The 12,785-nt window shown below is 32.2% G+C and overlaps 2 protein-coding genes across 2 annotated transcripts; both read right to left on the bottom strand.

Annotated features, from left to right (window-relative positions):
* Nucleotides 1-4,614: 4,614 nt before the first annotated feature.
* LOC139844536 (protein LURP-one-related 8-like) lies at nt 4,615-5,648 on the bottom strand. The gene is made up of 2 exons (XM_071834759.1): nt 5,433-5,648; nt 4,615-5,007 (listed from the first exon to the last, which is right to left on the bottom strand). The coding sequence occupies exons 1-2, from the start codon at nt 5,646-5,648 to the stop codon at nt 4,615-4,617; spliced, it is 609 nt and encodes a 202-aa protein (XP_071690860.1).
* A 4,624-nt stretch (nt 5,649-10,272) lies between these two features.
* On the bottom strand, nt 10,273-12,540 carry LOC139844527 (protein LURP-one-related 8-like). The gene is made up of 4 exons (XM_071834749.1): nt 12,467-12,540; nt 12,257-12,348; nt 10,827-11,035; nt 10,273-10,665 (listed from the first exon to the last, which is right to left on the bottom strand). Exons 1-4 carry the CDS (start codon nt 12,538-12,540, stop codon nt 10,273-10,275), a joined length of 768 nt encoding a protein of 255 aa, XP_071690850.1.
* Nucleotides 12,541-12,785: the final 245 nt, after the last annotated feature.

The following is a 12,785-nucleotide window of genomic DNA, read 5'->3' as shown; positions in this document are numbered from 1 at the left end:
TTTCGAACGCTTTTTCGTACAATTTAATATCTTGTACTTTGCATTTCACAACTTGTACTCTTGTCATTTTAGACGTTTCTTATCAATAAATTGAACCATTTGAATTGTATCTTGTACATTTGAGCTTTTTGGACGTTTCCGTCTTCAAATCTTCGTTTTCGCCTTTTGTCTTCGCACTTATTTATTTAAACGAATATTACTTGAAAATAGAACAATTGCAACTGAAAACTTTACATATTGGAAGGATATTGCTACTAAATATATGTTCATTTAGAGCACTATCAATTATATATATTGAAAAGATAAATTTAAAATATACATTTATATTTATCTACAAACAATTGTTCGTGAATCGTCGAGCATAGTCTAAGGTTAAATGCATTCATGTAAACAGTTCAAAAGTTCTGAGACTCAGTTTATCGTGTCGGAAACATATAAAGATTAAGTTTAAGTTTGGTCGGAAATTTCCTGGTTGTCACATAATATATCTTTTATAAGTAGATATTTACATACTAATATATCTTTATAAGTGGATATTTCAGTCCATTTACATAGGAATGGGTTAATTTGGGTTGTACTTTATCTTCAACTGGTTAAATGGTTCGAAAGAGATACTGATTGGTTAATGATCAATTAAATGCATATTCCTTCTCGGGCTTGGTGCTTCAAGCTTGAGACTAAGAGGTTTTACTCTCATAGATATACAGTTACGATGACTTCATCATATAGAATCATAATTCATAGATATACAGTTACGATTTAGAGTTTAGGGTTTAATGTTTAGGGTTTAGGGTTTAATGTTTAGGGTTTAGTGTTTAGGGTTTAGGGTTAAGTGTTTAGGGTTTAGGATTTATGGTTTAGGGTTTAGAGTTTAGTGTATAGGGTTTAGGGTTTAGGGTATAGCGTTGGTGGTTTAGAGTTTAGGTTTGGTTTAGGGATGGCACCCGCGGGTAACGGGCACGGGTTCTATATACCCGCGACCCGCCCGTCGGGTTTCTTTTTTGCACGTTGAAACTCGTTACCTGCCCACGGGTAAAAACATTTCGCCCATGCTCGTGACCCGCGGGTAATAATAATATACAATTTTTTATTAGAAAATCCAAATAATTTTATTAATTATAAAATCATATGTACAAACTATATGTATAATGACATGAAAAATAAGTTTTTTACATGTATATAATATTATATTTTTAATCATTATTTAAATACTAGTAAAATAGCTTTTAAATTTAATAATTGTAAGTATTTATTCACGGGTAAATTAAGAAAAGTCTCATGTATTCACAGGTCGGGTTTTACCCGCGACGGGTAGTACATACCCGCGACCCGCCCGCGACCCGTCGGCGGGTATAAATTTTTACCCGTAACCGTGCCCGCGGGTAAGATTTAATAATTTTACCCGCCCATCGAGGATCGGGTACCCGCGGGTCACGGGTTTTTTCTCGCCCATTGCCATCCCTAGTTTGGTTTAGGTTTTAGAGATTAGGGTTTTGGGTTTAGAGTTTTGTGTTTAGGGTTTAGGGTTTGGGGTTTATTGTTTACACTAAACCCTAAACCCTAAACACTAAACCCTAAACCATAAATCCTAAACCCTAATATGGTTTATTATAAAGGGTTTTTAGTGATTTAGTGACAAGTTCAAATATTTACTCCATTATCAGCTTTATAAAAATTTGGTCGTGGTTTATATGATGAACAACGGCTCATTTGGTTAACGTTAGCTTCAATCACAATAATAGCTGATTCTATTTCGATTATTATGCACATGTTCATTGTACCATTATTCTAAATTTCCCCCCATATGTTTTAGGAGCTTGCTGTAGTTGCAAGAGGAATAGACGAGTCTATATTGTGCTATCATGTTGTTGACACTGTTGTTCAGGTACACAAGCAATCATATATGACGGTGTCGTTTTGTGACATAACTTTGGGCGATATGTGCAGCGTCTATGGATGTGGATTCTCAGGTGCATTATTTATCGACTCATACCCATAATCTTCGAGCATAGATGAGGGCCTTTGGTCGTTTTGCAAGTCCAGTCCTCCACCCGCCTTAATCCACATGGTACTCTTTTATAATTGTAGTTGCTTATGCTTATTACAGTTTCATTCGTTATGTTAGTTATGTATTATGTTTATGTCAATGTCAATGTTTTATATATGTTTCCCTTCTATTTTTTCAGCTTTAATAACTGATGTTGTGGTGTTTTGAGTGCTTTATTGTATAGGGCTTTGTTTTTTACATTCTGCATCAGTTAAACGCTTAACTGTTTCATTGTTTTACTGTTGTTTTGTTTATGTATGTTGCTCTTATGGTATTTCATTTATTACTATTTTGGTAGTGATTGTGAATAATAATAAGATATCCTTCTTATTTTTTTCACAGTCACGGTAATACGTGTATATAGTAATGTACCACTAAAGGTACTTAGACCACTGCAATGACCATATTATTATTAACTGGCTTTAAAGAGGCACTTAGGGCGGGTTAAGTAATGAGCCCAAACTGACTATCTTTAGAGCAGGTCGAAATGGTCGGGTTAGTTCATTTTTGTGAGTTAAAAGTGTTTGTTGCATTGGATTTAATTACATTGATACGTTTCTTGAGATGTCAAAATTACAGTAACGGATATAAAATATATGCTAATCAGGTGTGAACAATAACTTTTAGTAATCACCAATCTGTCACCAAACACAAAGAACAACTCTGAAGGTTGAAACTATAAAGGTAATATGGAAATATTAAATAAAGAATAATTTGAAAATTCTTCAATAAAAAGATAATTTACACAAAACAAACAATCATCTTACGGATTTTTCACTATTGCAGATTTACGATCATTACTGCACCGGAGTGGAATCTCGGCTGGATTGTAGGGGATAATTCCAGTTACAGCTTGCTTCAACACCCTTAAACATAAGGTACCCGAATTCTATTTATAGACTTTTATTGTAACTTATCTTTTTATTGTACACACGGTTAATGATCTTCTGAAAAGTATGCGAAATGATATATACATGCTTCAAAACTGTCCTACCTCACAAACAACTAAATATAAAGTACATATAATTGTGTTTTTTAATATGTTAAACTATATTAGTGTGTTTAATGGGACACATATATCTATTAACTGTCTTTTGCTATATACTCAACAAAGAGATACTTATGTTATACATTCAGATTGTAACATTGGTTAGATTTTACATTTCATGTCCATAGAAAAGAAAACATGCAGTCTACAGCTACTAAGTCAGCTCGTCGTAAAAGATGTCTATCCTTAATAATTTGCTTATTGATTGATTATTGGCGTATGTTGTTCTAATTTCAGGGGCTTTTCTACTCGGTTGGAACCGTATCAAATTGTAGTTGGTGGGTCAAAAGTATCGAGTAAAATTGATATACTCAAGGCATTATTAGAGAAGGTTAACATCTTTGATGCAATTGTACGTTGTTCCCTTTATATTTGTAGTATAGATGGCGGAAGCTAAGCACTTATCCTTGAAATACTGGCCAAGTACATAAAACCATATGACAAGCAAGTTGAGAAAAACATAAAAAAAAAAAAAAAAAAAAAAAAAAAAAAAAAGTTACATTATCAGCTTTTGCAAATATAGACGTCGAACCTATTAGCGGATACAAACCGTTGATTACTACTACTTTTGAATTAAGTCAGTTTTTTTTTATAACAAAGTTTGTTTATTTATATTTTTACACATTTGAACTTTTGAAATGTTATATTAATTTTTGTTATCATGTTTGAAGATTGTCTTAAAATATCATCATTTCATATAACTCGCGAAATCGCGGGTCTTTAACTAGTAACTTTGACGATCAAAGTTTTATTATATTATATTTATATCATATCATATATCATATATCATATATTTATATAAAAATAAAAACCAATATTAAAGCTCATCAAACCAATTTTTTTTTAACTGCCAATACGGTGATATCACGCAGGGGACTTAACCACTTACACATTCATTAAACCAGTATTAAAAATCATTTCAAATATATTTTATATATTTGTATATTAAAATCAAAATTACTCGTGAAAACATGCTAAGAATTTGTAAATGTATATAACAATTTCAAGATATATTAATAATATCGATCATATATACATATACATATCGATCAAAGAAAAGGTATTTACCAAATATTTAGAGCGTGATATTCAAGCTTGAGCCCAACCTCGAACTTGACAATAGCTCGACTCGATTAAGCTCAAGTTCGAGCCGAGCTCAAGTTACTTGATAAAAGCTGACTCGTTTACAACTCTAGTCACATTCAAATTTCATGTTCAGCTTTGGAAGTTAATGGATCACCTTTAGCTACAAGCCTCATGTTTGTCAATAGAAACACTATCCATCAATGCTTTTATTAGTTTTATATTGATACTGATACAAATTTCTAGTATCGATCAGCTTTGATACTCACATTACATTCATCTATATAAATTGCAAACATCTATGTTACGTCACAAAGGTTAATTGATTTTTTGCGCTATTACATCTGCCACAAGTCCACAACACAAAAAAAAAAAAAAAAACCTTGATACTCGTCTAGATTTATCAGCAGGCTAGGTAATTTATTTTAGGACGACCTCAATTTAAAAATCGACTAGAGGAACCAAACATCTGATCAAGAACAATCACAAGAGCCATTGCAACATTTTGATCTTCTGAAGGCTGTACTACCAGCTGAAAAACGTCGTCACCTAGAGCTACACCTTTTTTGGCTTCTTTACGCCTAATATCAGCAACACATCGATGCATGTCATCATACACCACGCAACACCTTTGCGCATATGATCCTTCAATCTCATAAATAATTGCATCCTTCTTGTTTCTACTTGTGTTGTACTTCAACGAGTTTATCGAGTTCACGTAAGCCACAGACTTTGTGTGATGAAGTTTGTGGTGTTTCGTTACTGAAAGTCGTGGATTTATTGTAGTTTCTCCGTCATACACCAGCCAACTTTCGGATATGCTTAACATCTGTTATGAATATATATTTATAATAATGTCATTATAGCAGTTTTCATTATCTAAACTAAAAAGAAGTTGCATATATACATGAAACTAAAAACTAGTGACTATAAAAGTAACCTGTTAATTCATAAACAAAATCCAATACAAATTCAATGACCCCATTTGACACTATTTAGCTCTAAGTTATTAATGGTTTTAATATTACTAGTATAAATAGTTTGATAGTTTATTAACATTAACATGTATAACACTCCTACTAATTAAAACATAAAAATTATTTACAGTACCAAATTTTGCCGTTAAAAAAAAACAGTACCAAATTATATGGACTACTTAAATTTATTCCTTTTTTTTTTTCTTTGACATGAATATTGGTAAGAATTTATTGAAACTTTAGCATTATTATAACCTTAATATGATGAGGTATATACCTTGCGGCGAATGGTAAAGAGAGAGCGGCCAGTGGAACTCATGAGAACAATTTCACCATTGCCTCCGGAGACATAATTATCTACTCGATAAACAAGATTCCCATTGGAATCGAACACTGTGAATCCATCACAACCGAAGAGCAGAGACTTTTTCCAAACTGTTAAGATCACTTGATTCTCACCCGTGATGGTGCTCTGTGGGTACACTTTTGTCATTAATAATTAGCACAAAAATTGTTAATGTTTAAACCTACAATGCGATTAGTTAATGTCTTAAGTAGATGATGATCGATGGTGGTGGATAGTAGTGTGGGATGATTCAAGTGTTATATATACTTAATTGTAGCTAGGCACTCTAAATGTCGAATATATGCCATCCATTGAACGTCTTAATACACAAAAGGTAAGAGCATAGATTTGTGGACCTTTTTTTTTTTATATATTTTATATAAAAACACACTATTTTTTTCTTAGAGCATGTGTTTTGTTCTATTGAATTTAATGAAAAGTAACACGTTTTTTTGTTTCTATATAATATTATAATCTGAGTATTTATATATTATAAGAATATAAATAAGAATTAGAACTGCATTTGCGTATTCAGAAATTTAGGATTTTAGACTATATATGATCGAGTTATATGATTATAGAATATTCAGAAAGTTGACTGTGCTTACCCTTAAATATTCAGTGAACATTGTGTGCAATGTTGCACCCTACGAGAGTCGAACTCCTAATCTCTCACTAAGAGAGACAGACCAGTACTACGTAAACTACAACACAAAATCACTACTACCAGACACACTATATTGAGATGGACTAAACAAATCAGTAATTATTTACAAAGAAATTTAAATTGAATTATATCTTAATGTAACAAAAAATATATCTGTAGAGTAATGTAACAACCACAAATTTGTTGCAAATAAACTTTCTTACAATTAGGTAACAATTAACTTCTACCATTTAAATCATCTTACTTTTATTTCTCTCATAACTCTCACTTCTCATTTCATTAGTGCATGTCTTGTAAGTCTATTTTCGTAAACTTTTGTAAACTTATCATTGATCTTTGTTTTGTCAATATCTTCACTTAGAGTCATGAAATATCGATCGACTCAATTAATTACCACGTGCCAAACAAATGAACTAAACAGTTGTTCGAGAGTAAAACGACCTACTCTATGAAAGGATTTAAAAATTATCTGAATTAATCTGATTAAACTACATACACGAGATTAATATTACTCACTCTCCCACTATCACATGTAACTCGGGAAAAAACCCTTCTCATTTAGTAGTTCAGTGAGAATTGATTAGTCAAGTTGAATGTAATAAATACTTCTTAGACCTTCATTATCGTCGTGCGATCAACATCAATTTGGATGGATCACGCCTCGATCGCGCCTTATCTAGGCGTGATGGTCGAGGTAAATTTCAGGCGATGGCTGCATCACCTTGGTGTGAAGGGTGGTTTTTTGCTTCTGATTGGCTCCAGCATGTATATGTATCCGTTACCACCCTACAAAATGTATCCATTGCAATTTGAAACAGAAATTTAATAAAATTATTTAAATTAAATAAATTATTAATTTTTATATCTCTAAATACAATACATTTTTTTCCATTTTTTCACAAAACATTTTCATTTCTATAACTTTTCTCAACAATTATCTCTATCATATTTCTAATCTCATAAAATGTCTCAAAATCCTGATCCTAATGAGGCCGGTGTTGGAGATATGGAGAACTTTAAACAATTAGAGGGAAGATTTCAGGAAACTCACACGAAGCTTCCACGAAGTTGTTAGGAAACTCACATGTATCTTCCACGAAGTTGTTAGGAAACTCACATGTAGCTTCCACGAAGTTGTGAGGAAATTCACATGTAGCTTCCACGAAGCTGTCAGAAAACTCACATGTAGCCTCCATGAAGCTGTCAGGAAACTCACATGAAGCTTCAAGAAATTGTTTTTAGCTTACTCCTTAAACCATTCTATAAGTAGACCCTCTTGTAACTCATTGTAAACACACCACAAATATTCAATAAATACATTCTCTAGTTGGTCCGTGGATTAAAGCAATCACAACGATTGCATATAACCACGTTATCTCTTGTGTCGATTTACATTTCTTGCATTTATAATCTTTCGTTCATTAAGTGGGTTAGTAATCTTGTAGAATTACTATCGGTGAGTGATCTTGTTGAATCACTTGCGTTGTTTTGGGTCCTAATATCCTTACAGCCGGTTTTGGTAATCTCTACAACTTCAGGTCACCAAATATGTCCGGTTCGAGCTCAAATTCCCCGCAAAATGTTCGAGTTAATCGACCATTTGGCAATGTCCCGCAACAAAATCTTCTTCAAGATTTCAATAATGCGTTTTTTTCTTCTCAATTTCTACAACAACAACAATTTCAACAATTTCACCAACCATTTCAACAACCATTTCAACAACAATATCCAACACAATTTTCTCCATTCTCGCAACTGGGTATTATACCATTTCAAGTTCTAAATACGCAATCATGGTCACAATCACAACCAACTTTTACACCTCTAAATAACGAAGAAGTAGAAGAAATTCGTGATGAAACGCAATAACCACAAGTACGGATACTAACAATTCATAAACGAAAAGGAAAAGAAGTTGCGAAAGAACCACAATTTAAAAAATTGTGGACTTCACACCCGAAGAAATTTGGTTGGCGTCATGTTGGATTGATTGTTCGGAAGATGGAGTCCATGGTAACTCACAAAGAGCTTCGGAATTTTGGGCTAGAGTTCGTAATAAGTTTAACAATAACAATTCCAGTTATTTACGAAATAACGATCAATTAAGTGGGAAATGACATCATATGGATAAGGCGTGCAAAGATTTTACTGCCTTATATAATGAAGAAGAACGTAATTCAAGGCGTAGCGGTCGAAACGAGGAAGACGTATATAACTTAATGGTGCAAAGATATCAACAACGGGCAGCAAAGCCGTGGGGTTACAAGGATGTTTGGGAATTCTTGAAGAAGAAGCCGAAGTGGTATACACCACCTACAGTTGGTGGAAGTGATGTGCGCAGAAGAAGATCTTCACAATTTGTACTCGAAGATGAAGACGATGATGTGGTTGACTAAAACCAAACTGTCAATCTCGGGGAAGACCGGTTAAACAACCTCCAGGAGCTATTTGGAGAGGATGTGATTCAACGTCCAATGGGAAGAGAATGATCGAAGAATGTTGCTAGAAAATCCGGCTCGTCTGATGCGGTACTTCATCATGGGGAATGAACTCTTCACGGGGTACGAACTCTTCAAGATTCGAAGAGTTGGCTTCAGCATGGGATGAGAAAAAGCAGAAGGAATTGGAGAGACGAAGCAATTGTATCGATGCTATAGTTGCAGAAGAATGAATGAGTTCAGCAATGGAAGTTATCAAATTATTTAAACTTAATCTAGACGACATTTCCGACCCGAAAGAAAGGAAATCGGCTTTAAAGTTTAAGAAAAAGATTGCCGAGCGATACAAAGATTATATCGAGCTTTCAAGCGACGACGAGTAATTTTTATATTTTATTGTTAACTTATGTTTTAATTTCTTGGAATTTAATAAAGTAATTGTATTAGGATTTTTTTTATTTATTGTAATTTTTCATTTTTAGTACTTTTATAAATTGTAAGCGTTTAATTTTTATTAATTTAAGTGTGTTTTTATTGATATAAATTATTATATATGTACTATTTTTATAAAAAATGAAACAAGTAAAAAAAACTCAAACAAAAATGAAAAAGAAAATAAAAATGTGGGACCAATTACCCCATCACACAACCATCACGTCATATTACTACAAACTTCATCACGCCATCACCTTTGCCAAATCACCAATATACCTCACAAAAACACCTATCACATCTCATCACCATTAATAAAGGTCTTAATCATAATATTTTTTGTGAAGTAGTTAATTTTTTATTTAGTTGTAAATTTGTAACAAGTTGTATTGTTTTTTTTTATTTAAATTCTCCACATGAGGGGTGTTCAATATTCGGTTTGTAACCGTTTAATTCAAAAACTGAAACAAGTGAAAATTGAAAAATATTCAACCGAATTTGAATTCGATTTTTAGTTCAGAATTTGTTCGATTTACAATTCTGAATTCGATATTTTGTTCGCTTATAGGTATTACTCCGGTTTTTTTTTAATTCAGTTAAAAACCAAAATTGAAAATTATTTCAAATTTCAAAGATATTTAAAGTTAATAAACTCATGAAAACTTGTTAAGAATTTGTAAATGTATATAAAGATTCCAAATTTGACTATATAATATATATATATATATATATATATATATATATATATATATATATATATATATATATATATATATATATATATATATATATATATATATATATATATATATATATACCTTGATACTCGTCTATTAAAGAGTTACATCATTCAGCAGCCAGCAATTATTGAAATGCTAGATACTTGATCGAATTCATGCTTGTATGCTAGATTTTATGATCGTAGTAGTGTAACAGTGTATGTATGTATATGTATATCTATATGATGATGATGAACAGAATAGAAGTAAGAATAATGCAGATTAAGATGATGATAACAACAAGCTGAATCTAAATTTAACAATGTATCACAATTACAATAGGTAAGAGATTTGGTGACAAGGTAAGGTTGAGAGGGTTAGGGAGAAGTGTGTGCTTAAGGTGTTTGTGTTGGTGACTAATGAGGGCTGAACTTTGGATTCTAAGTCAAGTGAGGGTATATAACAATACAAATTGCATCTAGAAATAAGTCCCAACAATTATTGTAAGGACGACTTCAATTTAGAAATCGTCTAGACGAGCCAAACATCTGATCAAGAACAATCACGAGAGCCATTGCAACACTTGGATCTTCTAATGGCTGTACTACCAGCTGAAAAACGTCGTCGCCTAGTGCTACACCTTTTTTGGCTTCTTTACGCCTAATATCAGCAACACACCGATGCATGTCATCATACACCACACAACACCTTTGCGCATATGATCCTCCAATCTCATAAATAATTGCATCCTTCTTGTTTCTACTGGTGTTGTACTTCAACGAGTTTATCGAGTTCACGTAAGCCACGGACTTTGTGTGATGAAGTTTGTGGTGTTTTTTTACTGAAAATCGTGGATTTATTGTAGTTTCTCCGTCGTACACCATCCAACTTTCAGATAGGCTTAACATCTGTTATTATAAATATAAAATAATTATATTAGTGTTTATCTAAACTAAAAAGAAGTAGCATATTTACATGAAATTAATTAAAGATGATGTGAGAAAATTTGTCCATCATATTATGTCCCTGTGATTTATACAGTATATTATGATTAACATGATGTATATACCTTGCGGCGAATGGTAAACAGAGGGCGGCCAGAGGAACTCATGAGAACAATTTCACCATTGCGTCCGGCAACATAATTATCAACTCGATAAACAAGATTACCATTGGAATCGAACACTGTGAATCCATCACAACCAAAGAGCAGAGACTTTTTCCAAACTGTTAAGATCACTTGATTCACACCGGTGGAGATGGTGCTCTGTGGGTACACTTTTGTCATTAATAATTAGCACAAAAGAAAGTTTTATATGTTAAGTGTTTAAGCGTACGATGAGATTAGTTAATGTTTTAAGTAGATGATGATGATGGATAGTAGAGTGAGATGATTCAAGTGTTATATATACTTAATCGTAGCTAGGCACTCTAAATGTCGAATATATGCCATCCATTGAACGGCTTAATTAACAAAAAGTAAGAGCATAGATTTGTGGACTTGTTGTATCTATTTTAAATTGAATATTATTATTTTCTTAGAGCATGTGTTTTGTTCTACTCAATTTTAATGAAAAGTTGAAAACTAACACGCTTTTTTATTTATATATATATATATATATATATATATATATATATATATATATATATATATATATATATATATATATATATATATATATATATATATATATATATATATCACTATATCACTATCACTATCACTATATACATTAAAAGAGAGTTTCGATTAGCTAATAAATGTTTTTAAAACCCTCTTAATTACCATTAGATTAGAAAATTACATTATAATACCCCTTAATCTAACGGTCCTTAATCATCCACTAAAAATATTAGCTAATAAATCAATTTGACATACATTTTCATCCCTAAAATACCCTTACTCATATCTAAATCAATTTCTCCGTGTCTTTAATGTCATCGTTGGTTTACCCTCTCTATTAACATCCCTAATCATCTTAACCCTATCATCCTCTTCTGTCTTCCTCTTTCAATTCCCTAAAAGTTTCGTCTGGAAACAATTTAAAAGTCTGACCGAGCTTTACTAAATAAACGCTTAATCTAATTAGGTTTCCTTTACCCAAATTTTTTTCTCCACCATCAATATTCGATCATTGATTTCCAGTTTTTTAATGATGATCTGGAGTTACTAATTCATATCGATTTCTATTTGCACCTATGGATTTCTACAGGTACGTATCGATTTCTACAGATTCATTAGAAATTAATGAAATTAAGAAATTAGCTTATATTATATTGAAACTTGAAAGTGTAGATTGATTGAACATTTATCACTGATCATCTCGATTTCGTAGTTTTTTAGGTGTATGTATATGTTATTACCGAAACAGAGGTTTGAAACCTTTATATATAAGTATAGTGAAGTGTTTTGAATGCTCGATGTTACCTTTATATTGTCAAGTAGTAATTTATTTCATGAAAATCGTTCAACAAATAAGCAAATTCGAGCGTGTATACCCCTGTTCTGCAGCGTAAAAGCTGCTGCATTTACAGATGTAATTTTCAGCTCAATAACATCTGAATTGGGTCCCCAATTTGGACTTTTTCTCCTTAATAACATTTTTACTAATACACACTGTAACATAAGGAACGCTTGATGGTTGTTTGTTGAAAGTTCATTGTTTTTGCTACTGTTTCATGATATTCCTGTATCAATGATGATGTTACATCACGCTTTTTTGACCTAATTTGCGGTTTTTGTTGATGGGTGTCTTTGCATTGTCAACTGCCATCTGCTGCATTGTTCGAATTTTAATCGTTAGCCACATCTGCAGGTACTCTGTTATTTACTCCCTTATGCATTGTATAATTGACACTTTGTATAGGAGTTGTAGACGAATTAACCATGTGAAGATGAATTAACCATGTGAAGACGAATTAACCATATAGGAATTGTAGATAAATTATACTCCGTAATTGTATCAATATATGAATTGTAAACGAATTATGGATAATGGATCTTTACGGAGTACCATAATAATGTGAT

Source organism: Rutidosis leptorrhynchoides, chromosome 1, assembly GCF_046630445.1.
Source record: "Rutidosis leptorrhynchoides isolate AG116_Rl617_1_P2 chromosome 1, CSIRO_AGI_Rlap_v1, whole genome shotgun sequence".
Taxonomy (NCBI): Eukaryota; Viridiplantae; Streptophyta; class Magnoliopsida; order Asterales; family Asteraceae; genus Rutidosis; species Rutidosis leptorrhynchoides.
This window is presented reverse-complemented; position numbering and strand designations above follow the sequence as displayed.

Coding starts and splice junctions, on each gene's coding strand:
- LOC139844536 (XM_071834759.1), bottom strand. CDS start 5,648: ATGACAAAAGTGTACCCACAGAGCACCATCACGGGTGAGAATCAAGTG. Junction 5,008..5,432: donor TCTTTACCATTCGCCGCAAG/GTATATACCTCA, acceptor TATTCATAACAG/ATGTTAAGCATATCCGAAAG.
- LOC139844527 (XM_071834749.1), bottom strand. CDS start 12,540: ATGCAGCAGATGGCAGTTGACAATGCAAAGACACCCATCAACAAAAAC. Junction 11,036..12,256: donor TTTTACGCTGCAGAACAGGG/GTATACACGCTC, acceptor TAATGACAAAAG/TGTACCCACAGAGCACCATC. Junction 10,666..10,826: donor TGTTTACCATTCGCCGCAAG/GTATATACATCA, acceptor TTATAATAACAG/ATGTTAAGCCTATCTGAAAG.